We start from the raw sequence: 27899 nt of genomic DNA on the forward strand, positions 1-27899 counted from the left end.
CCAAAATGTATGTTAAAACATGCGCTTTATTTTATTTTAGCCTACCTAAACCCAACCTGCTAATGGTGAGAGTTTGTTGTTACTTTTTGTTCGTCGTTCAACCTTCGTCGTTAATGGTTACCTTGTTTACATTCTAGGTGTTTTATTTATTGTCCGGTACGGTGCCTATTCCACGTGACTTTTTAAGATCTGTATGGGGAGTAAAATATCAACAAAAGCGCGACGAAGGCAAGATTTTTAAGGATTACTTTTTTTAAATGTCACCAATTTTAATGGGATGAAGTGGAGAGCCCGCTCATTCATGAGAGTTTTCTATAGGTATCATGATTTTATAAAACAAATAAGTATTTTTCCAGTTAAGTGCAACCGCGCGTTTGAACGGTTAGAAAAAGGTAGCATCAGTGTGGGGACATTATTTTATTTTAATACAGAAACAACACCTCTGGTGAAATTAAGCAATAAACTTTATGGGCGGAGCTTGCACTAAATCATTTTGCATTCTTTTTCAGGTTTCTTTCATATATTTATGAAAACAAAATCAAGAAAAATATTCTTACAGTAATATGATAAGTGTGATATACGTGTTTAGAAGGATCTGTGAGGTATCCGTGTTTCTACAATTCACGGATAAATTGAAATAATAACGACAATATATGTATATTTTTTAATTAATTTCAATTATTTCAATACAACAATTACTACTACTACTATTACTACTACTTCTATTACTACATGCTTTCGGGTTGTTAAAAAAATGAAAGGAAGTGGCGGGCCACTTTTCCTTATATGGCTAACTTGTTAACCCTTTAACTGTAACATTTTAAGTCAAATTTTTGCGAAACTTTGTCAGAACATTTGTTCGAGTTGTTACCACTCGGGCGATTTTTAAACTGCTTAAGGATCAATCGAAACATGATCGTCACGGCGCGGGAAAGTTTTCCTTCTTTGTTAAAGCGAGTTAACATTTTTGTGGTTTTTTTTATCGTGATACTTGCTCAAAATGTTAGTTTTAATGATTCTTCGCCGAGTTCAAAAATGGTTTAGGTCCGCTGAAAACAACAACAGTTTTTCTTACACTACTATATAGTGAAACTTTGTTAACACTCTAGACATCACATATTACATCACATATTTTGTCAATTCTTCGCAAAACTTTGTAAGATTGTTTAATTGTAATATATGTGCAGTTTGGTTACAGTGAACATTGTTAAGGTTATAGATGCCCCTTGTAGTCCAATCTAAATGAAATGTGATCAAAACACTTGTCTTATTGATATCGACGGCCAAGTACGAAAATACGATGAAAAAGATCCAAAGAGGGTTAAGCAGTTTTCATTGTATGGTTATGGTGATAAATTGTTAACACTCTAAACGACGTCAGTCAAATCATATTCAAAAATTTGTTCAAATGATATCTTGGTCAAGTTTGAAAATTGTCTGGCCCGTTGAAAATCATTTCCGAAACCAATGCAAAATCTGCTGACAACAGCTAAGTTTCTTCTGGTATCAAGTGAGCGATCTCGGGCCTATGGTCGCCTTATTTGATTCACTTTTTGGGACTTGTTATTTTTAAGTACAACGTGGCGTTTATATATAAAACATCTGATACATTCTTACTTCTCCTTTTTATCGGTTTTTGTTGTTTTTTGTTCAATAATACAAGGTCGGGTTCACTGATATATATTTTTTACAAAGCTCAAATATTAAAATACCAAGCATGCGCACGTCGGAAGCAGGCCTATTTCCCATGTATCTTTTCTTGAATGGAAATAATAATAAACTGAATCAATCGATGCTTCTTGAAACATATGAATATCATCAGTAAAATATTGATTTTGACTATTAAAGTGATTTTTCACTTGAATATTACTTACAATTTTGTTTTTGAGTCACTGCCGGAAACTTAAGCAATTGACGTAACTGAAAACATTCTTCTGAAAGTAACCTATACAGGGTCACCGTGTTCATTTAAAGAACACCGCGCTCCATTAGACAAATGTATACACTGAAAAACTTGCCCATCATTATCAATAACCTATGCGATTAGACTTTATTAGACTTTATTCCGGTAAGAGTACTTTGCGTTCTGTAAATTCTTAAATAGGTCAAAAACGTACGTAGGCCCACGCATACCCCGGTAACCTACATTTTAAATATATGTATGTAATCTTTGATACAGTTCAGATGTCCCCGAAACAACCTTCGAAGAAATTTTCAGCAATGTCGACACATGTTACGCAATTATTATGCTATTACCCTACTTGGACCAAACACCTACATTCAGGGTGGTAAGGTCACTGGTTGCAAACTCTTCGCGTGCAAAGCCATTCAAATCCTAACAAAGGAGTTTTAGTGTTCCGTGTCATCATGCTACCTTGCCAATCTTCGATCTTAAACTTCTTGTAACGGCTCAAGTCCTCACCACGCTTTTTTTCTTCCACTGACTTACCTTGCATTGCACAAAAATCTGCTGAGCGTCGGAATGCTTTACTTTCTTTCCGTCTACAAAGAACTCAACATGTGTTGCACCTTTGTTTATGCAATAAAGCAATCAATTAGACGTAGATATATCCAATATTTCTTGAGACGATTACGAACAACTAATTCTACAAATCCTATTTATCATATTTTTTGGTATCTCACGTTTCGTTTAATCGGATTTATAAGCAAATTATTTTACACTTTCGTGTCACAAGATGTCGCTTGGCAGGTATTAAACGCTATTTTACTCACGGCTAAAAACTCACTTTATGACATGTGTGTGTCAAATATCTTGCGACCAATCGGAAGTGTCCTAACAAAAGAAAATAATGCATCACGTTTTTCGCATCATTCTGTATGCAAAGACGTATACAGCTGCACAAGGCAGTCCCTTGTATCAGGCTGTCGACTAAAGTTTTGCCGGACCCAGTTCGTTTTTATCTATAAAAGTGGGGACATAGTTTATATTTTCTTGACACTGGGCTATAGAAAAGATGATGAACGCTTTATTTTGGGCAGCCGCTGTCGTTCTTTTATCGCTATGTCATAGCGGTTAGTATTTTGTGTTATTTATCTTATGGTTAAATCGTCTATTTCCAAAACGGCAAATACATTTGTTATAAAGCATGTACAACGTTTTGTGTTTTTTATAATTATATTTTAATATAAATTTAACAAGACTTTTAGTTTCAATCAATTTATTGACAGATTACTCTCATTTTAATGTATTTCATGATGTTGTTAACGTGTTGTCATCTTGTTGCTTTGTAGGTAATGCCAAGTTGGGTAAGCAAAAATCTTTGAATCGTTTCGTACTTTTTAATTGTGTTTTTTTTTAATACACGTATTGTATTATTGCTGGAAATGATCATGTGTGTGCACGCGTTGTGAAAAGGAATTGATAGCATGTGTGCGTATTATGTATTTATTGCAGTTTTTTAAGAGTTAAATGTAATAGTATGATTCCCTGTCAACAGAATCTTTAATGTTGTTCTGGTAAATTAAATAATTTTTTTTATAGCAAGACATCACAATTTAAAAAAAATATTAAATGCGAGTAAATTAATATTAGAACATGGTGAAATATATTATAAGTTAGCTTTATTTAACGTAGCGGTAATGACTTCATTTGTTGTGTCATAATATATATGTTTAATGGTTACGTAACAATTAACACGGAATTAGTTTTATTGTGCACGGTGATGTCATTTAATGTCGAAATGTTTGTATTACAATTAATTTCAATTAATACAATTATCAAAGTCATAACTCGTTAATTGCATATTTAACTTCAAATAAATATCAGCCTTCGATTTCGGTAAATCAGAATTTAGAAAAAAAAATCTTGCCAAAAGATATTACAATGGATGCAGTTTTTGACTAAGAGAAATAATAGCACAGGACGCTATGATAATATGAACAATAGTATGCTATTATTGTCAATTTAAGTGGATAAATAATGTCAGTTGTGTACGATAACACCCCAGTTATCGTGTATTTTATGCTTGTTGTGAATTATTTTATAATTGAGAATTAAAGAAAATAACGCTATTAAAAGTGCGAACTCTTATTACCATCAGAATAATAAGAATTATGAATACCGGTATATTGGCTATGCCCCGCCCCTCTAACGGCAGTATCGTTTGATTAGACAACTCGCGGGAAACCATCTGCAACATGTTGTAGGCTTACCACAAATGAAGCAATTATTAACCCGATGCTAAATAATAAGCAAAAAAGCACATGTTGCAAATTGTTAAGCAATGATCATTTGTTGTTTAACATATTTCGTTACGAGGGCTTTAAACCATTACCACTTGATTGGACGCATGTATTATAATACGAATTGACAAACGTAACGGGCTACTTATATCATCAACGATAATTTATCTTTTCGTTAACCCCCCCCCCCCCTCCCGCCCCCAAACGCACACACACATATACACACATTTTGAGCAAATATTACTTTGTCAGTAGCATTTAAGGGGCGAAGGGCAGTTAAGTCAACTAACCGTTCTTAGGAAACTCGATCCTGCTTATTATGCGTATTTCAAATTAACGCATTAAGCTTTAGGTACTGCTCCCATATTTGATATATGAGGTTCGCTCTGTGGAAAGCGGGATTAATGCATGTGCGTAAAGTGTCGTCCCAGATTAGCATGTGCAGTCCGCACATGATAATCAGGGACGACACTTTACGAATAAACTTGATTTTTGCTAAAAAGATACCTTCTTGAAACTAAAAATATCATGAAATCGGAAAGTGTCGTCCGTGATTAGCCTGTTCGAACTGCTAATCTGTGACGACACTTTACTCACATGCGTTAAACCCTTATATTTTGTATGCAATTTTTGTTGAAGGAGTGCGTTTCCTCTAATTCCAAGATTTCCCCAGTTTCTGCGAAATCTTGGAAGTAGAGCACCTTCAACGATAACAGCCCAGAATCAAACCCATATGTCGGTTTAAGTTAATTTGTATTGTAAAAACGAAAAAAGAGAACTCTTAATTATATATGTCATTCCGTTTAAGTTAAATGGTTTCGAGCAAGCTTCAAACCGCAAGATCGCCTGTTCTTACAGTAGGTTCATTCAAACTATCGATTGCCTTTTCAATAACAAAGGTGGGGTGAACTAGAATTTTCTAAAGGGCGTTTAAGGCACATACAATGCTCTAAACGTTAATAGAGCCATCAATATTTGAATTCGAATTGTGCAAAGACATAAATCAGTATGACCAAACCCTATTCTAACGTTTAGGAAAAATAAATGAATCGAATTTGTCTACATTTAATTCCATTTAATTGCAACAATTGTAAACACGGGGTTGGGTTTTATTAGCTTATCACGCAGCTAGATAAAAAGGCGGAGAATGGTCTGATTAAGACTGTGTTACCAGATTTGATTTTCAAAGAATGCGAGTGCTTATAAACAAGTAACTTGTAGGGTCGATATTTTAAGTTTGAACATTTAAAAAAATTGTATTTACATATCCTGTTTGAAAAAATAACAGAGGCGAAGCATTTTAAATATCGCCATACAATTAAATAGTGGCTTAAGTCTGTTTTTTCCCTACATGTATTCTATGTCACATCCGGTGCGTCTTTAAAATATGGGATTGCTACTCTTGCATATTCCTATTATAAACAGTCGTAGGATGCATTAAATGTAGTCATATGCTTGAACAATTCTTGCCGATTGGAGCATTTACCAAACCTACACAACGCAAATCCGATACACATACAAATATCTATGATGGTCTAAGCAAAGTTTATGGAGCAGTTAAGTCTTTGTACACGAGTGAAGAACAACACATATATATATTCTGATATAAATAGGGCAAATATATATATATATGTGTATGTATATATATATATATATATATATATATATATATATATATATATATATCTATATATATATATATATATATATATATATATCTATATCTATATATCTATATATCTATATATATATATATATATATATATTATTTTTTGTTGAAAATGCCTCTAAATAACAAATTTCTCTGTACATACACGGCACTCTATAATATTTAATAAAACACAATTGTTTATTGTAAATCGTACACGCGGCGACAAACATTCGTGTCTCGCTCTGTGAAAAGGGGGTTTAATGCATGAACGTAACGTGTCGTCCCAGATTAGCCTGAAAAGTCCACACAGGCTTATCAGGAACGACACTTTCCGCTGTTGCTTTTTCGTTGATAGGTAGTCTCTTCTGAATGAAAATACAGTATACGCGAACGGTGTTTTCCATGATTAGCGTTTGCGGACTGCACAGGCTAATCTTGGAAGAAATTTTACACACATGCATTAAACCCGTTTTTATAGAGCAATGCTCATTCTTATTTCTTGCAGTTCGATGCGGTCGTGTCGACGTGGAGGCAAACGACTATGTTTGTTGCGAGGGCAATCCCCATGTGAAGGCGTGGTATAACGACACACAGTGTTGTGGCATTGTGAGTTCATTATCATAATAAGAGTAGAAGTGGTTTAAAAAATACTGCAAATGTCAATATAACAACTTATTGGTTAGAAATATTTGTTAGTTTATATTCCTTATTATTACTTTCTTTGTAAAATATGTCAGCACATGTCTGAAATACCTTACATTATAGATAATTTGTATAGTGTGTTTGCGATTCATAACTCCGATAATATTTATGGGGCACATTATGTTAAAGATTAAAATCCATCTGTTATTAAATGAATTTCAACTAACACTGGCATAACCGATTGATTTTTTTTTAAACTAGCGATTCTTTGCGACAATCGACGCACTACTGTACGTTAGTAGTATGTAACCTATGGCTGACAACATGGCGTCACTCTGGATCAGCAGACGATTTATTTCATAAATCAATCTCTGGGTTAATAGTCGCCATCTTTAGAACTACTTTCAAAAGTACAACAACAACAATAACAGTAGAAGACAATTTTAATTGCGAAAAGTTGAAAAATTGAGTACATGTGTCACGGTTGTTGAGTGGAATAGTGTTATTTTCAACTGTGTACGAAGCATGTGAACTGGTAGTGGAATAACCGTATTGTTGGTGGAAATGGAATTTAGAAATATATCTAATAATTCATCATTTTTCATGTCATGATCGGGTAGAATTATCATCAGCATCATTTCTGTGGAACATTGCAATATTCAAAATACAAGTGTTTCATAGCTATGGTGCTTTTGACATAGTTCACTAACCATCAAGTCTGAAATGATTCATGCACACAGGTAAAGTAAATAATTGAATTTGTGCAGAATGTTTATTTTTTACAAATTATTATTTAATTTAACCAATTTATTTTAGATAGATTGCACTGAAACTCAAAGTCTAAAGCTTAGTTAGACACTTAAGCCAGTTTTCTGAGAAGAAACAATACTCGTTCAGTCTCAGAGTATAGCAGGCTCATGCGGCCTCTTGTTTATTTATTGTGCCTCAGCCTTTAACCTGGGTCGCTTTGATTTCAGGTGTTTAGCCCCCATATCGACGAGGCTTTCTCGACCCTATATGTACTTATTCATATTGTTTAAAGATTTTGAGAACCCTCGCTCAGTGCCAGTGGGGATAAAATAGGGACCTTCTTATAGCTAGATGAATGCAGCAAATATGCCAGCAACACTTTATAATCAATAACTTTATAATTGATGATTCTGTTCTTTTAACTACATTACTAATTTACCAAAACAATGTGAAACACATTTTTATGCTCCCAAAGGAGGGCATATAGTGATCGCACTGTCCGTCTGTCTATCCGTCACACTTTGCATTTAGGTTTCGAAAAAATTCTCATAACTTCTATGTCGCTTCAGATGTAACATTCATATTTGGTATGCATGTGTATATGGACAAGGCCTTCCCATACACACACACCCCTTTGACCTTGAACTTAGGGTCGGCGTTTAGGTTTTGAAAAATGCTCATAACTTCTATCAAAGCGTTTATCGGGGGCGTATGTCATCCTACGGAGACAGCTCTTGTTTTTGCTACTGTCCTCTGCACAAACCATGATATATCTGCATATATGCATCCAACCAAATCAGTAAAACTATTTGTCACTTAATTACAGTAAACTTATTGCATGTTAACTTTTCAACAATATATATATATATATATATATATATATATATATATATATATATATATATATATAAATAATTATATATAACAGATCTTGAAAAAAGCACAGACCAAACTTCAAATTGTTTTAGTAAATTATAGGATTTAATTGGTATTGTGACATTGACAACACTCATGCATGCGACTATACAATTATACAACTATGGAACACATTATTTATGAGAAATTCCAATACATCAACATAACGTCTCAGATTTAAGGCAGATAATCTAGTGCTCTTTTGCGGCCATTTTTACTATTACACATTTTTTCATTTTATGTTATGATGCATTGATCTTGTTTCTAAATAAAGCAAGCAATCATGTTAAACTTTTGAAGAAAGATGTTGTCTGATAAATATTGAAAATATAATCACTACAACGTGAACAAAATTCAGTTGAATACTTTGACCAACGAAGATTTGCCAAAGAGCAATTCAGATCATGATTTAAATTAAATACAAGTAATATGAAAGTCTGCCTATTGGATCCCAGTTATGACTTATTTGTCAAATCTGCACATTAATTTGCCCTTGGCCATGTAGAATTGGGGACTAAATACCATCAAGTCATGTAAAAAGGAGCAGGGTATAGCACGCTGCTATTGATCTCTTGAGCTTTCACATGAATTTTACGGGTAATTTTCATACAACAAATGATATTATATAGTGTAATGATAAAGCATTATGAGCACAAATTATATCTCTTACTAGTGGTGCAAAAATCAATTAAGTGTCACATTTCAAAAGAAAATTTATATAAAAAGGTACCGGGTATTATTAATTGTTAAAACGTTATAAAAGGTTATTTCCATTCACTAAAGCATTTTATTACAAGAACAAGTGCATTTTATGTCCATTACAATACATGTAACAGTATTGGCATTGTATTTATCTGCATTTGATGTGCATTTAATACACTTAAAAATGAGACCAGACACACTTCTAGCAGAAACAAATGTATTTTTTTCTGCATTTTTCCAGCATTAATACTCTTCAAGTGTATTTTTTATCATCCCAAATACACTTTACCAGGAAAAAGGTATGTTAAAATGCATTTTTAGTTTGTTTTAAGTATATTTTCAAATGCATTAAGACATTCTTTTGCAAAAAATGTTGAACAAAAACTTGAAAATATTTAATATACTAAAGTGAAGTAATAATTAAAGTTTTGTATGAGCATCAAAAACAGTAACAAATTCATACCAGTGCCTATTTAGTAGCAGTAGGCCTTATATGGTCTACTTGTGGTAGAAATAATGCATTTTGTATAATACAACATACATAAATTAAAAAATATAGCTGCCCATACAGTTCAATACAATGTTCAATTAACTACACTATGCAAAGTTGAAATATGACATCAAGCTTGGAATAATCTTTTCAATAATGTATAATATGCTGTTTTAATTTATAAGTGAAATAGACACTTGCATATAAAAACTGATTTTACATCAAAACTAAATGTTTAATTTGATTTTTAGCTCCACTGGCCAAAGGTCCTGTGTCTATCGTGCGTCCGTGCATTAACTTTTCCTTTAAACATCTTCTCATAAACTACTGGTCCAATTCTGATGAAATTTCTGAGGAATGTTCCTGGGGTGAACCTTTTTCAAATTTGTTCAAATTATGCCCCTGGGGTCAAATTTGACTCTGCCCCGGGGGTCACAAAATTGAACATATGCTTATATAGGGTATATTTTGTAAAAACTTTACAAATCTTCTCGTCCATAACCATTGGGCCTAGGGCTACCAAATTTGGTATGTAGTGGCATCTTATAGTCCTCTACCAAGTTTTTTCAAATTATGCCCCTGGGATCAAGTTTGACTCTGCCCCGAGGGTCACAGAATTGAACATATGCTTATATAAGGCCTATTTTGTGAAAACTTCAAAAATCTTCTTGTCCATAACCATAAGGCCTAGGGCTACACAATTTGGTATGTAGTGACATTGTATAGTCCTCTACTAAGTTTGTTCAAATTATGCCCCAGGGGTCAAATTTGACCCTGCCCCGGGGGCCACAAAATCAATTATATGCTTATATAGTGCCTATTTTGTGAAAATTTTAAAACTCTTCTTGTCCTTAACCATAAGGCATAGGGCTACCAAATTTGGTATGTAGTGACATGTAATAGTTCTCTACCAAGTTTGTTCAAATTATGCCCCTTGGGTCAAATTTGACCCTGCCCGGGGTCACAAAACTGAACATACGCTTAATATATGGGGCCTATTTTGTGAAAACTTTAAAAATCTTGTTGTCCATAACCATTGGGCCTAGGGCTACCAAATTTGGTATGTAGTGACATCTAATAAACCTCTACCAAATTTGTTCAAATAATGCCTCTGGGGTCAACTTTGACCCTGCCCCAGGAGGTCACAAAACTGAATAAACGCTTATAAAGCGCCTATTTTGTGAAATCTTTAAAAATCTTCTTGTAAAAAACCATTCGGACTATGGCTACCAAATTTGGTATGCAATAACATCATATAGTCCTCTACCAAGTTTGTTCAAATTATGCCCTTTGGGTCAAATTTGATCTTGACCCGCGGGTCACAAAATTGAACATTATATACGCTTATATCTTGCTTATTTTGTGAAAACTTGAAAAATATTCTTGTCCTTAACTCTAGGACCTAGGGCTACCACATTTTGTATGTAGTGAGATATAGTAGTCCTCTACAAATTTGCTCAAATTATGCCCCTGGGGTTAAATTTGACCCAGCCCAGAAGGTCACAAAAGTGTACATGTGCTTAAATAGGGCCTATATTTAAGTATTTGCACATGCAGAGAAATTTGTTTCAGCCTTTTTTTAGCAGTGGAGTGATACAGGGCCATCATGGCCCTCTTGTTTAAATACTCAAAAAATGAAACCGTGTTCATGTTTGGGAAAAGTGCTTTTTGTACTAAAAAATTCGAATGAATATTACAATAATACATTCTGAATACTTTAGTATGTAATTAACAGTTTTTGTTTGAGAAAATCACTAAATTGTATATATTTATTCAAATTCACATAAATCATATTTCAACACATCATTACTTTAAATCCTTTCACACAATACAGAAAAAAATGCACAGTTTCTGATTGTTATTGATTCTTTATTAATTTATACATGTACCATTTTTTAATCTGGATGCATCCTCAATTGTATAATGCACATCTTAATCTGTTTTAACAATTATAATATAAAGATTAAGGCTGACGCAGTAAAATAATAATCCATGATTTCTGCAGTACTTGCAGACAAAATAGGAATACTGCTGTGATATTATCTATCTATCTAATGGGATATTAATTTGGCTTCAATAGAAAAAAATCAAAGCATACACATGTATAAAATGTGTATGTATATATTAGTTAAACTTAAATTGATTGACCATCGATAAAAAGATATTATAATATATGTATGTATATATATATCCTTGTAAAACTAAAAATTAAATATGTATGTTTCTATTACATCATTAAATTTTAGGACTTTTATTTTCAGACAAAGTAGAGTGAAGCTTAAAACAGTATCCAATTGTAACAGTCAATTTTGGGAAAATCAACCTTATAATTATTTTCTGTGTTGGCCAATGTCATAATTGGTATAAAATGTATATTGAACTGGAAGTTTTCTTTATTTTAAATGATAACATTTGCTTGGTCAGCCATAATTGTCACAATCAAGTGGTCTTTTTACACTGTAGTTTTCTCACTGACTATGGGTTTGTTCTGAGAATGAGCCACACAAAGTATCGTTGGGGAGATGAGTTGTCAATTTTATGTTTATCAGTCTTTCATAATCCAGTATACCTGTAAAAAGGGAATTTGTAACTAATAATCACACAATATACACAATTAAAATTGTATGCATTTAGATTTATTTAGTACTGCACATTAATCATTTTCCAAAAATATGTAGCAACATTACATTATATAATGCTGCAATACTAAAGTAATTTACTAATTAAAGGTCGCTGATGTGTAATGGATGTGGTGTCCACCTAATGATCTGGAGGTCACTGGTTTGATCCCCAGTGTGGGAGCATTCTTAAGAAATCTCCAAGAGACACCCAAGTACTGGTTCTAGGTCCAGGAAACGAACTCAAGAGCATTTCACATACATGTACGTAGTTAGTACTTTAAATTTAATCGAACTAAAAATGGGTTAAAACTAACAACTGAAACCCTTATTAATACATTTTATTTTGAATCAAGCAAATGTGCAAATTCATTAAAAATAATGAGTAAAATTTAAAAATTCTACTTTAAAGTAATCATGATAATTTAGATCATTTTCAGAATATTTAATGATGATTATGATACAATTATATATTCCCTTAATGATAAAAATAAAACATGTAATGTTAATTTATGAAAAAAACGTTTTAATTTTATCAATATCATGGTAATGACAACTAGATACAGGCAATTAGATCAGAAACGTGCATTAATCATATTAACCCATTCATGCCTAGCGTCCTGAAAAAAAGGACATTGCAAACAGCGTAGACCCAGATGAGACGCCGCATAATGCGGCGTCTCATCTGGGTTTGCGCTGTTTGCTTAAAGAAATTTCTGTAATAAATATTCTAAATATAGAAATAAATATACCAGACATCCCTACTTTTGGAAATAAATTGATCCAATTAAGAAGGATGGGAGAGTCCACTGGGCATAAATGGGTTAATGAACAACCCAGACATTTGTAGTGATTTATGGTCACTATTTGATTAACGTTCTATACATGACCTGTCATAAAATGTATTTTTTAGCCAGAAATACAATCGGCAATGATAGCCTGTATTGCATACATATTCCAACGTCTATTATCGATTCGCTTTCTCAAACTGAACACATATTTAATGTTTACATCGCGAAACGTAATGCATCCAGTTTCACTTTCGGTTTGGTTGGTTTTGTAAACACCGTAATTTCATCTTAAAAATTGGATGATAGGGTGATTAAATAATAATGGAAAAGTAAATCACTTGGATAATAGGTCAAAATGCAACACAAATGAACGTTAATAGTGCTCTTAGTATCAAAGTTTCGGTAAAAAGTTTGGCGCTAGTTCAACGCGCATGTATACAGCCTCATAACAATAGACTTACAACCTTTTGGGTAGTAAAGTAGTAATACACGGCAATATGGCGACCGTTAGCCACGAGGCCTATCTTACGGAGGAATCCGAGATAGCCGATGTATCACGATTGAACATGGCGTCTGCTACGAGGTTTGAACCGCAAATTGTTCGATATGTTTGGAATCATTATGACAGCGTGTTTATATCATAAACTTCTGCTGCAACTAGTTGCATAGTATAATAAACATTTTAAAACTTTTTTTTTATAGGATTGAACTTATTGTATTCGGATGTACATGCACTTAAATTTTTTGTCACACAATTTCGGGATATCATTAAATTAGGTGTACGGTAAAAATGCCAGAGGAAAACATACCAGAAGTTAAATGGTAAAATGCCAGATGTTGTAGAGTAAAATCGTGTGTTTGAGCAATAATCAATAGTATTGGATATATTACATACTGTGAGTCAATAGCATTTACTTATTTGCAAACATACTCTGTATGATGGATGCAGCGTTTCCATCTTTTGTTCACAGGCAGCAGTATCATAAATGTGCCCCCCCCCCGGGACCCTACACCCCCCTGAGCTTACCCTAGGGTTCCAGATTGTTAAATGTACACCTATTGTGCATGGTTTGACTTTTCAACAACGAATATTGACAAAAATACATAGTTTGAAAAAATAACCCTCGTATAGGTATCCTACCACAATCCAATTTCGACGACACCTAAATTCGACGATGTCCTATTTGTATTGATTAAATGGATGATTATTGTCTTGGAATCATTTCAAAATAATACAGCCAAGTTTAAAATTATTATTTTGTGCTATTAAACATATCCTTATTTCTTTCATTATTTGCAAAATATTGCTTCATGTAACCGTTATTTGTCGAATTTGGGTCACACTGGGATATTATATATACACAAGGTATGAAACCCACTATATGCCTATTACTGAAAGATTGTGGAACACTGGACATGACCTTTTTCATTGAGAACACACATGTTCCCATGCAGTTGCTGACAAAATGCAACTGGATTCATAAAAAGACAGTAAAATCAACGTTATTACAGTACACAACTAACCGCTCTCCTGTTCGGCTAATAACTTTAATATTCAATTAAATTCGACTTTCTTGCTACATGTCTGTGTTTTGCTGCCATATTTTGTTGATCGAATGCTCAGTTCTAAAACGCCATATTATTGGCCAACACAATGAGAACAACCAACCAGGTGATGCGTTATAAAATTAAAATGGTGTACATGTACATGTAGGTACATTCTAAACTTTTTTATATTTTCTATTTACAATTCAACAAGTTTCTGTTTTATTGGTCATTATTTTTTTGAGCAACATGGACACATGAAGTGCTTAAGAATTGCAAAAGCACAAATGTTTGCCATTTGTTTAAATAAATTTCCGAAAGTATGTTACTATTAAAAGATTTGATCAAATTAGCATCCAATCGGGACAGGGTATACCCACTGAACATGTGTATATCGTCATGTCACCTATTTTCTCGATGTGAGCGCGCAGTTCTCATGCTAGATTATTTCATGCAACATTTTCTGAGAATTGGGAAAAAGTAAAAGTGTTTTTTTTTAAAGTAAGTCAATTACATGAAAGTGTTATGTTTACTCTAGCGCAGTCGTCTGCCTCACTTTGTAATTTATGTGGAAGTTTAATGAAGGGGACCAAAAAGATTGAATGGAATAGGGATACATTTGGATTATATCAGTTGAAGTAAGATTTTTAAATGCAATAATACTTGGGTTTTTTCTCATTTTGTCCATGTCTGTATTTATTTTCAAGCGTAGTAATGTAGGTGAAACAAAATACTCAGAGAGCATGCGAGTGAGGTCATCACCAGAGCCTCTTTCTTAATGTAAACAACATGATCGACATAAGGAGACGCTCAATATAAGGGAATCATACGATAATAATGAGAATCTTTGTAATGGTGGTAACAAATAATATTCAAATTGGGCCATTATAAGTTTCACATGTTGAAGTTTTGTAACATTATGCCCTTGGGGTAAACACTTGCCAGGCCCAAGGGGTCAAAAGCTTATATAGATTTGTACATAACTAAAAAAATGTTCCTTTGAAACCACATGGACCAGAGGTTTAATATTTAGTATGTTACGTCACATTGTTGTCCTCTACACAACTGTTCACAGCGTTTTTATGCCCCCTGATCGAAAGATCGGGGGTATATTGTTTTTGGCCTGTTTGCCATTGTATGTGTCTGTGTGTGTGTGTGTCCCAATACTTTAACCAAAACTTTAACCTCCTTCATAACTTTTACAATATTGAAGATTGCAACTTGATATTTGGCATGCATGTGTATCTCATGGAGCTGCACATTTTGAGTGGTGAAATGTCAAGGTCATCCTTCAAGGTCAAAGGTCAACAAACAAAAAATCAAAGCGGCGCATTAGGGGCCATTGTGTTTCTGACAAACACATCTCTTGTTTTTCCTTCTTTATAAAATACTGGAATACAGGACATTCCCAATTTGAAAAAACTACAAATTTCCCAATAATCATTGCTATAAAAAAAATCCCAATTGAAGGTTTCCACAAAAAAGAGCAACATTTAACTAGTTTCACTATGCAGCTCTATGGCTTGAACCTAAGTAAATATAATATTGACAACTTGACAACATTAAAGTTACATGTATTAATTGTAAAGTATTTGGGAGCAAACAATCAAATACAACAATTTGCCAATATGAAGACTTCACAACACGAATTTCCAAATGTCTGGAATTTTTTTCGCATATTTTTCCAAATTGGGCAGGTACCGATAATTTTCCCACTTGGGAAAAAATAACAGTGGTCCAATCATGCCCCTAGGTCTTACCTGGCCGTACTGACAAGGCTTCCTCTTGTTTGAATAAGCATGTATTGAATGCAGAATTTAGTGAAGATAGGGAATGGGGCCGATTATTTGCCTCGGAAATGACCCCAACAACACATATCATACAGTGTGTTTTTATGCCCCCGAAGGAGGGCATATAGTGATCGGACCGTTCGTCCGTCCGTCCTTCCGTCACACTTTGCGTTTAGGTCCGAAAAATGCATATAACTTCTATGTCACTGCAGATGTAACCTTCATATTTGGTATGCATGTGTTTATGGTCAAGGCCTTTCCATTCGCACACAAATTTGGACCCCTTTGACCCAGTCTTCATGAATAACTTTTTGGAGCAGTGGACATTTGGAACATTAAGAGTAAAAAAATCACTGGACCGAATTACTTTTTACTGGACTGATACAGTTATGGGATTTTGACATTTACGAATCTGTTTTATATCTAGATCTACTATTATTATATAACATTTTACTGCAGATAACAACTTGATTATTGACATGACCTTATGAAATAAATATTAAACAAACGTAGATTGTTCAGTTTATTCTCTACAAAATGAATTTAACATGGAAAAAACATGTCCAGCAGACATCTCCATATCTTCATAATCGTCAATGAAGTCACTATCAGTGTTTTAATCGGGAAAGTTTGGAACATTTGTTACGGGTCAAACGTATCACAATAAAATATTCAATGTATCATAAATTAATGAATACAGACAGGATTAATAGTTTAAAAGTGGCATTTATTAAAGGCATTACGAAACGCGTGTTATTCAGTTCATTTAACCTTTTAATTTGAAAATGACGAGAACGTTTGATATGAATGAGACATTATTGTGCAAATCCGATGCGCGCTAGTCATTAACATCCAGAAAGTTTACTTTCAGTTTAGAGCTGCTGTGATCAGTTACATTTTCGGGTTTTGTTTTTATTGTTTTCTTTGTATTTCATTACTGAATTTGAACATTTCATCATCCCCACGTTTTTCGGAGAAAAAGAGAACCTCTTATTACAATACAGTTAATCTCAACTATGCATGGCCCCATTACCAACCCTGGGGCGCCCCGCCCACATAGGCCACGCCCACCCAAAATTGCCTTTTACTATAATTTCTTCATTTCTACACAGATTCACTTCTAATTGATACTGAACTTCTTTTATGACAATACGGTCAATCTTAACTATGCATGGCCCCATTACCAACCCTGGGGCGCCCCTGGGTCAAACATGCGGTGTGGGGATACGTGTCGGCCTCTGCAGTGCCATTTCTAGTTACTAGATTTGGAAATTCCTTTATATCCAAAATTGACTGGACCATCGGACCAGTAATAGGGTCTGGTAATTGGCCCCATTCCCAATACAAAAAAGTATATACAGTCCACTCTCGTTATCTCGAAGTCGGATGGAACAAGAAAAAATGTCGAGATAACGAGAGTGCGAGATATCCAATTAGGCGTTTTCAAAGAAAAAATGAGACGAAAATTTACCTTGTTTTTAACATCTAAATACCTGCTAAGTGGTCTAACTAAAGCCGTCTGTGTGTGGCATAATACTCTCTACCTGATATATACGCGTTTTTACGAGGCACGATTAATTTTGCTATTTAAATTCTTAAAATGACGTTTTAAGTATTACAGAATTGCATGAACACATGCGGTTATAATTTTTCTAAACTGTCGAGTAAACATCAGGTAATATTGCTATTTAAAGTTATGATGCAACTGACGTCCAATCAAGACGAGGGTTTTCCTTCTGAACATACGTAAATCATATTCTTTCAAGTTACCCATTACAATTACTGTTGGTTATAAATGATAGAACAGCATTCTGTAAATTTGCGACGGTTTATATACACAAAAATATAACTCAATGCATTTTGGAATGTTGTTTGTAAAAACAATTAGTCTTTCGGCCTTTCGGCAGGCTGTGTATTAATTGCAGTTAATTGATGTTAAAGTGACAGGCCTTACTCAAGTGTTAATGGCTAACAACATTACACACGTGTGATCATTGATGCAATTAACAGATCAATTTCTTACCGCACAGTATCGGGAGCAGCCGTGCGAAGCGGGACCTCGAAGTATCAAAGAAAAAATGTCTCACCTTTTGCCGACACTGGGACAGTTATTCGCACTTCGAGATAAACCACAGTAAATACATGTAAAATCGGGACTAGGGACACAATTTTATATCGACATATGGAATTATTCGACATAACGAAAATCGAGATAAGCGATGTTTATTTATATAGATAAAGAAGGAAAAAAAATGGGACATTGAGCTTACTTCGACATATCGAGATATCCGATGTCGAGATAACGAGAGTGGACTGTATTTATTTTTCCCAAATGGGAGCTAAAAATTTTCAATGGAAGGTTGCCCTGCTCCCCCTATTTTTTTATTTTTTTTTAATTCTCAATATTTGTTCAACTCCCATCCATATAAATTCAAACTCTTTAAATAAATATACTGAAAACACATATTCTCAATTTTGAAGCATGTTTTAGCAAAACTACACTAATTCCCAATTTTAGTCAAAACGCCGCAAATTTCCAATCCAAAGGACCCAAAATGGTGAAAAAAAACACTGCTATACAATAGAGACAGCAACAAGAATGTTTGTATTATGAATATACAAAGCACTGAAAACAACATCATTCAACAACAATGTCATGTTTATTGTTTATATTATGTAAGTAAACATTGGTGATTCACTCTCATTTCAGTTTGCATACAATCCAAAGATTGAGGCGTGCTGTGCAGGCATGGTTAATCCAAGTTATGGTAATTCGGGCCAAGCAACCAAGTGCTGTGGAGATCTCAGGTATGTGATTGTGTCTGGTATATTTTGTTCATCAATTCCCATACCAGTGAAATATTAAAGGGGCATATCAAAGACTAATTAAGATGGTCTAATATTAAAAAAAAAAATGAAGCTGAATTTTATAAAGAAATGTGTATTCAATTATTGCTAAGCTTATTAAATAATAATGATGTTTCTAACTTTTGGCTATACTAATTACTATTCATATTATAATTTGAGCTATACAGCTTGAAGATTGGTTATGGTTATCATCAAAGAAATGCAGAAGTTTGGTTTAGGTTGTTGTGTGCAATCCCAGATATTCATTTAGCTTTTTTTTGCCCTATTGGGAAAAGTATCGGTACCATCCCAATGGGTAAAAATTAGCGAAAAAAAACACCTGAAAATGAGAAAATTTGGGTTGTGAAGACAGATTGGTAAATTGATGTTTTTGATTTGTTGCTAACAAATACTTTAACATTGATAGCTTAATGTTATCAAGTTGTCAATAGTATATTTTCTGCAGAGGGAAATAAACTTAATGTTGCATTTTATTTATAAAAAAAACAACTTCAATTGTGACTTGAAGACAGCAATTGGGAAATTTTTAGGACTTTCCTCATTGGGAAAGTGCTGTTTTCCAGTGCTTTTTAAAGAAGGAAAAAAATCGCTGTCATTTCAAAAGTGTCTTCTGGCTTGTTCAGTGAAATCATGTACCAGTGACCTAGTTAAGCAACATTTAGGCCAGTAATTAAGAACATACAATTTGAAGAATTGTACTTGACACTTTGTGTGCTTAATAATGCTCAAGATTAGTATGCAAGTAAATATTTCTCTAACTGCTGTAGATATTCAAGTGAAACTGTTAAAGGGGCCTTTTCAGGTTTTGGTAAATTAACCAAATTAAAAAAAAATCAGATTTGCGAATTTTCGTTGTAGTTATGGTATTTGTGAGGAAATAGCAATACTGATAATTTACCATGTTCTAAAATATCCATTATATGCATCTTTTGAAGATCTAAAAACCTAAAAATTGTAAGCGTTGCAATGTGAAACGATTGAATAATTTGGAGAGTTCTGTTGTTGTCGTTATATTTTGTGATACTACAAGGATTGCTTATATAAGATATAAAATACATCACTCATTGTATTGGAACGGATGGCCAAGTGGTCTAAGCGATAGACTTTTACTCCAGGGGTCAGTGGTTCGAGCCCAGTTGAGGGTTCATTTTTTATCTTTTTTTAATTTCATCTTGTTTTTTATGTCCCCCACCACTATAGTGGGGGACATATTGTTTTTGCCCTGTCTGTTGGTTTGTTGGTTGGTTGGTTTGTTTGGGCAAACTTTAACATTTGCCATAACTTTTGCAATATTGAAGATAGCAACTTCATATTTGGCATGCATGTGTATCTCATGGAGCTGCACATTTTGAGTGGTAAAAGGTTAAGGTCAAGGTCATCCTGCAAGGTCAAAGGTCAAATATATGGGTCAAAATTGCTCATTTAATGTACACTTTTGCAATATTGAAGATAGCATCTTGATATTTGGCATGCATGTGTATCTCATGGAGCTGCACATTTTGAGTGGTGAAAGGTCAAGGTTATCCTTAAAGGTCTAAGGTCAAATATATGGGGACATAGTGTTTCACAAACACATCGCCTGAGTGCCACCTTGGAAGTTGCATTGGCTTATTTATTAATGCATCTCAAAAAAGAGGTGGTGTGCGTGTTTAATGGCCATGTTATGCCTTGTTTAAATACAGGTAATGTAAAGTACTGCAAATATGTTTTTATGCCACCAGATCGAATGATCAGGGGGTATATTGTTTTTGGCTTGTCTGTCTGTCTGTCTGTCTGTCTGTCTGTCTGTCTGTCTGTCTGTCTGCCTGCCTGCCTGCCTGCCTGCCTGCCTGCCTGCCTGCCTGCCTGCCTGCCTGCCTGCCTGCCTGCCTGCCTGCCTGCCTGCCTGCCTGCCTGCCTGCCTGCCTGCCTGCCTGCCTGCCTGCCTGCCTGCCTGCCTGCCTGCCTGCCTGCCTGTCTGCCTGTCTGTCTGTCTGTCTGTGTCTGTCTGTCTGTCTGTCCCAAAACTTTATTTTAACCTTGCTTATAAAATGAAAACTCTTGGGTCTATGTTCTTTAAACTTCACATGTGCATGCATCTCATTGAGATCTACAAACAAATATGGTTTGAGGTCACTAGGTCAAAGGTCAAGGTCACTGTGACCTTTACATTCAAAATATAACCCTGTTTCTAAAATAGCTGCAGTGCGGCTTCAAAGCGCAGTAGGGGGCATTGTGTTTCACAAACACAGCTCTAGTTTTTAGCTCACCTGAGCACAACGTGCTCATGGTGAGCTTTTGGGATCGCCTTTTGTCTGTCGTCCGTCGTGCATCCGTCATGCGTCGTCAACATTTTGCCTTGAGAACACTCTAGAGGCCACATTTCTTGTCCGATCTTCATGAAACTTGGTCAGAACATTTGTCCCAATGATACCTCGACAGAGTTAGAGACTAGGTTATGCTGGGTCAAAAACAAGGTCACTAGGTCAAAAAAAAGAAAAACCTTGTGAACACCTTAGAAGTCACATTTGATGCCCAAACTTCATGTAACTTTGTCTAAATGTTTTTTTTAATGATATGTGGGTTGAGTTCAAAAATGGTTGCGGTCCATTGAAAAACATGGCCGCCAGGGGGCCGGGCAGTTTTGCTTATATGGCTATAGAGAAACCTTGTGAACACTCTAGAAGTCACAATTTTTTATGTATCCTCATGAAACTTGGTCAAAACTTTGGTTTTATTAATATTTCAGACGAGTTTGAAAATGGTCTAGATCGGTGAAAAACATGGCCGCCTGAGGGTGGGGCAGTTTTCTCTATATGTATATAGTGAAAACATGTGAACACTCTAGAAGTCACATTTTTGGTCCAATCTTCATGAAATTTCTGAACATTTGCTTCCTGGATACAACGGTTGAGTTTGAAAATGGTTCGGATCGGTAAAAAACATGGCCGGCGGGGGGGGGGGGGGGGGGTAGTCATTTTCCTTATATTTACATAGTAAAAAAAGCTTGTTAACACTCTAGGAGTCACATTTGTAGTCCAATTTTCATGAAACTTGGTCAGAATGTAAGATATCTCAGCTGAGTTTGAAAATGGTTCTGGTCTTGAAAAACATAGCCACCAGGGGGCAGGGAAGTTTTCCTTATATTGCTATAGTAAAACCTTGTTAACACTCTAGAAATCACATTTATAGTCCAATCTTCATGGAACTTGGTCCGAAGATTTGTTCTAATGATAGCTCGGCTGAATTTGAAAATGGTTCCAGTCCGTTGAAAAACATGGCTAACAGGGGGCAGGGCAGTTTTCCTTATATGGATATAGTAAAACCTTGTTAACGCTCTAGAAATCACATTTATAGTCCAACCTTCATGGAACTTGGTCCGAAGATTTGTTCTAATGATAGCTCAGCTGAGTTCGAAAATGGTTACAGTTTGTTGAAAAACATGGCCGCCAGGAATGTTGCACTTTTCCTAATATGACTATATTAAAACCATTTTAACACTGTCGTTGTAATGAAGATGTTGGTGCACAATGATGATTATGATGATGATGATGATGATGATGATGATGATGATGATGATGATGATGATGATGATGATGATGATGATGAAGATGATGATGATGATGATGATTATGATGATGATTATGATGATGATGATGATGATGATGATGATGATTATGATGATGATGATGATGATGATGATGATGATGATGATGATTATGATGATTATGATGATACTGATAATGGATTCAGACACATTAACAACAACCCAAATATTAAATTATAATTATTGCATTACTCAAATAAATTATTGCCATGACTTCAGATTGTTATCTTTATCTTTTGCAAAAATTTAACATAGTGGTAAAAGCAATAAAACAACAAGAATTGTTACATATGAATGTTATTTCATCCCACACATAAACTCCCAAATTGGCCCCACAGAGATCACGCAGCAAGCAGCAGCCGTTTGTCCTTCAATTCCCTTATCCTACTCTCTCTTATACCTGTGCTTTCAGTCTTCCAGTACAATAGTGTTGATGGATGACTTTTTAAATAGCCATTTGTGTAACACTCCTTGGAAATTGGCCCCAATTAAAGGGCACTCCTGAGACCTTTGATTGATGTCAGATGGACACCATTCATAAGATTACAATTTGAAAGGTTTTAGGCCTACAGTTTTTAGTCAGTCAGTAGTTTGTGTGTGGTTATCAAAGATATGTGATTTTAATAGGCTTTATTGTTGTTTCATTTGGAAATATCATTGCACGGTGAGTCTGAATTGTTCCAGTTGTTTAAAAACACATTAATGTCAAAAATGTTAACAATTTGGTAGTAAAAAAACACAATATTATATCACATCTTTTAAGAAGCACAAATAACTATTTGGTTAAAAAGAAAAGTTGTTTTGGCAGTTGTTTTTGCAAAAATTATGTATTTATGCTACAGATTTTTTGTGCATTTAAATTACTTATACCGGTAGTTGTTTTGATATGATAATTTTTCCAATGTCTTGTGTGTGTTTACTTCTATATTTGCACACATTTGTAACTATGAGATAGCTCAAGTGATGTTTTGTACCTTAAAAGAAGACCAATTATGAATTTCTAGTACATATTCTCATACTCATTTACTTCTTTATAACCGACTTTGATATATGATAACAATTTAACATATTGTATTTAATTATTCAAAATCTATTTCATAAACACTAAATATATTGATAAAATACAGTTGTTTTTGGTATCTAAAGCTGTTCTTGTAAAACAGGTTGTAACTAGTCATCCCGTATTACATCAAAAGATGCTGAGATGCTTATCTCATGATCTCAAAGCTGGACAACAATTTGTGAAAAAGTACTTCCATTTTATTTTGCTGATGCACATTATTAAATAACTGTCCTCATATTACTTTTATCCAAAACATAGCTTTGTTGCAACAGGTCTATTTTAAAAACATAAACACACACACAAAACTACTTATAACGCATATATGTATGTATCTGCCGAAGCAACAAACCCTTTCTTTTCACAAAACAACATTAACAACCCTTTCTTAACGTTAAAGGTACTCAGGTGAGCGACCCAGGGCCACCATGGCCCTCTTGTTGTATTTACTTATTTCCTATAATGTTAATTGAAATTATTGGATCTATTTCTTCATGGATTGGAAGGTCAAAATTGCTTTTACCTTTCTGTCTTTATGTACTTATTTTTATGCATGTCCTAAAACATGTGTTTTGAACATTTCTCAAACTACTTAATGGATGTCGCACAAACTTTCACCATTTAATAATCACGTATGGATGATTGCTAAGAAAGGAATTTTACTGGGTTGAGTTTGGCCTGAGTTATGACCTTGTCTTTTTTGTCCACTTTAATAAGTGAAAATACATGTAGTACCAAAATGTTCTGTTCCAATTCTCTTTAACTACTGGGCCAATCTTGCACAAACTTTTACAGATGAGTGATGGAAATGTGTAGATGATCGTAAAAAAGGGGTTATGACAAGTGTTGGCAGAATTATGGCCCTTTGTTTTTCCAACATAGAATATATTGTCGTCTGGAGCTTGTGTTTTCAACTCATCTTTAATAATTTTGTGGATCTTGGTACAACTTTTACTATTGAATGACTTTCATGTGCAGATGATTGATTGTAAAAAAAGAAATTTGGCTGCATATTTTTTTAGCTTGATGTTTTCTGAGAAAATCTGAGGTATTGTCATAGCAAGCTCGTCGTCCGACGTCCGCGTTGTGCTAAAACCTTAACATTGGCTCTAAAATCAAAGTGCTTCCACCTACAACTTTGAAACCTCATATGTAGATGCACCTTGATGAGTTCTACATGCCACACCCATTTTGGGGTCACTTGGTCAAAGATCAAGGTCTATGACCTCTAAAAAAAAAAATCTGACAAGCTTTCATTTATTCTAAACTGCACCTGTAGCCGAGCGTGGCACCCGTTATGCGGTGCCCTTGTTTCATAATTATGGTCCATTGTGTGTTTTTCCAGAATAGATTATTTGGTTCCAAAAATTAATGTTTTTAACTCAAGCTAGGATGAGTCCCGCTTTTACATGACATCCATTTATATATAATCTTAAAGAACAAACTTTTATTCTACCCCATACCATTGGTAATGGGGGCTATATAGGAGTCACTTTGTCTGTCGGTCGGTCTGTCTGTCCCGCAAATTTTATCTGATCTTCACCAAACTTGGTTAGAAGTTGTATGTAGATGATGTCTAGGTCAAGTTTGAATATGGGTCATGCCGGGTCAAAAACTAGGTCACGGGGTCACTTAGTGTGTTTTAAACCGAAAATTTGTCTGGACCATAATTATGTCATTTATTGTTAGATTTTAAAATGACTTGGCACATTTGTTCACCATCATTGGAGGGTGTGTCCTGCCAAAGAATTACGCAGATATCTCCAAGGTCAAGGTCACACTTTGAGTTCAAAGGTAAAAAATGGCCATAAATTAGCTTGTCTGGGCCAAAACCTAGTTCGTCATTGTGTGATTTTAAGATAATTTTGCACATTTGTTTACCATCATTGGACAGTGTGTCATGCGAAAGAATTACGTTGATATCTCCAAGGTCAAGGTCACACTTTTAGTTCAAAGGTCAAAAATGGCCATAAATGAGCTTGTCCAGGCCATGACTATGTCGTTCATTGTGAGATTTTAAAATCATTTGGCACATTTGTTCACCATCACTGGACGGTGTGTCATGCTTAAGAATAACGCCGATATCTGCAACGTCAAGGTCACACTTTGAGTTCAAAGGTCAAAAATGGCCATAAATGATCTTGTCTGGGCCATAACTATGTAATTCATTTTGAGATTTTAAAATTACTCGGTACATTTGTTCACAATCATTGAACGGTGTGTCCTGCAAAAGAATTATGTCGATATCTCCAAGGTCAAGATCACACTTGGAGTTCACAGTAAAAAATGGCCATAAATGAGCTTGTCTGGGCCATAACTATGTCATTCATTGTGAGATTTTAAAATGACTTTGTACATTAATTTTGTTCACAGTTATTGGATGGCGTGTCATGCGAAAGAATTTAAGAGTTCAAAGGTCAAAATGGCCATAAATGATAATGGCATGATAATTCTTAAAAATCGCCATAAATTAGCTTCTCTTGTTTTGTGAAGACAGCATGCAAAATATTTTCTGTCAATGCAGCATGTGGGGGTATACGTCACGTCTGTGACAAAGCTCTAGTTGCGACCTGTTTTGGATGATTTTTTGGGGTTTGTCTTTTGTCCACTGTAGAAATATATTGTGGATTTATGGGTGTGGAATCATGTGTTGTGTATCTGTGACATATTTCTGGCTTTATTTAGTGTCAATTATTGATTCACTCTCCAAGCATGCCTAGTGACAATGTTAAAGGCTTGTCGTCAGATAAATGCTAAGCTTGTTAATAAAATTACCATCAAATGTTTTATTGTTGCCATTCTTTTAACATCTATACGTTCTCAGCATGCCTTGACGTCACTTAAAGTCTTTTGCGATTTATATAGGGTGTTCAGTTTTCTTTAATATGAAATTAATAGAGAGTAGGTTTTTTTATTTAAATTTTTTATGGTATTTGTTTTTTTTATTTATTTTTCATTTGTAAACTTTGCTACATAAGATATCAAGATGTTTGCTTTAAACTATCAGTTTATCAAGTTGATACGTTACATTTGAATGAGCTTTCAGACAGCATAATTTTGAAAATAAACATAAAAAATGATAGTACCTGTAATCAGCTCTTTGATTTATCAAGTAGCATACTTTATGAAACAGATATACATGTATCTTGCATTTTTTATTTTTTTATTTATACAAATAAAATCCAACTAGCTTAAAATACTAACTTATACATAATTGATAATTGACATCCCATTTTGTTTGGAATAGAGCATTAAACTTTAACTTTAAACAATTCAGCATTGGGGTTCTTAATAAACATGACATGACTGCTGGTTCTAAGAAGGCATACTTGTAGTCATTCATCATCATCTGTGAGCAGTATACATAATCTCCACTGTGACAAACTCTGTTTGAATTCGTTCAAATTCCTGTCAAACTTTTAAAAAGTTATATTTGGACCATAAAATCTACTTCTTTTTCAGCCTTTTCCAATGTTGCTTTCTGATTTTGTGTGTCCTCTGCAGGAACCGTTAAATTTGTGAAAGCCATTAACATTCTCTTTCAGCTATGATACTCGATGTTACGATTGTGTCAATACCCAAATCAAGCCCATGTTTGATTTTCGTGCGAAGATCTGTTGTGATGGCAGAATATTCGACCTTTTGCCCAGCAAGACATGCTGTTGTGGCAGTCAGGTGTTTGACCCCACGACAAAAGTTTGCTGCGAGGACAAGATTGTAGAAAGACCGTCCGACATGCCTGGGGAGTGTTGTAGTTAGTATTCTTGTTTTTAAGGGTTTAAAGCATTAAAACTTGGATGCGCACGTTGACGTTTTTGTAGTTCGTTTTGACAGCAAATTAATTTTCTGAACTTTCTTACTAGAAGTTTTAAAGGCTTCATTTCCATCCCTTAAGTAGTGATGAGCAGCAAACAGCATAAAACCTGAACAGACTACAAGTTACTAGCAAGTGATGAATTGAGGTCTGTATATGCAAGACTATTTCAGCATGCCTACTTTTCCACATATTCATGAATTATTTGCCCTTGGCCTTGGCTAACAAAGTTGTGAAGTGGTATGAGGTCCCAATATACTAAAAGATTTTGATAACAAATTAAATGTAAAAGCAAAAACTTTAACAAAAAATTTTGCACAGTAGACGCTAATAACCATACCTTTTCTTAAAGAGCATTCAAATTCTAATAGATTTGAACAATAAAAAAGATAGGTAATGGGTATGTAAGGAAGAATTTTACCCAAATCAAAATTCAATGTTTAACACCCATCTTTTTAACTGCTCTTCAGTTAA

The 27899-nt window shown here is 34.5% G+C and overlaps 1 protein-coding gene across 2 annotated transcripts in view; it reads left to right on the forward strand.

Moving 5' to 3' along the window:
• The first annotated feature begins 2875 nt into the window (after positions 1 to 2875).
• LOC127832674 (uncharacterized) overlaps positions 2876 to 27899 on the forward strand; it is a 59937-nt gene continuing 34913 nt past the window's right edge. Inside the window, exons 1-5 of one of the 2 annotated variants that reach the window (XM_052358283.1) lie at positions 2876 to 3033; positions 3253 to 3267; positions 6360 to 6460; positions 18808 to 18905; positions 27157 to 27365. In XM_052358283.1, coding sequence (XP_052214243.1) covers positions 2976 to 3033; positions 3253 to 3267; positions 6360 to 6460; positions 18808 to 18905; positions 27157 to 27365 — 481 coding nt within the window. In that variant the 5' untranslated portion in view covers positions 2876 to 2975. Of the gene's footprint in view, positions 3034 to 3252; positions 3268 to 6359; positions 6461 to 13465; positions 13585 to 18807; positions 18906 to 27156; positions 27366 to 27899 lie in introns of those variants that run through there. The other variant, XM_052358284.1, reaches the window with a different exon arrangement.

This window comes from Dreissena polymorpha, chromosome 5 (assembly GCF_020536995.1).
Source record: "Dreissena polymorpha isolate Duluth1 chromosome 5, UMN_Dpol_1.0, whole genome shotgun sequence".
Taxonomy (NCBI): domain Eukaryota; kingdom Metazoa; phylum Mollusca; class Bivalvia; order Myida; family Dreissenidae; genus Dreissena; species Dreissena polymorpha.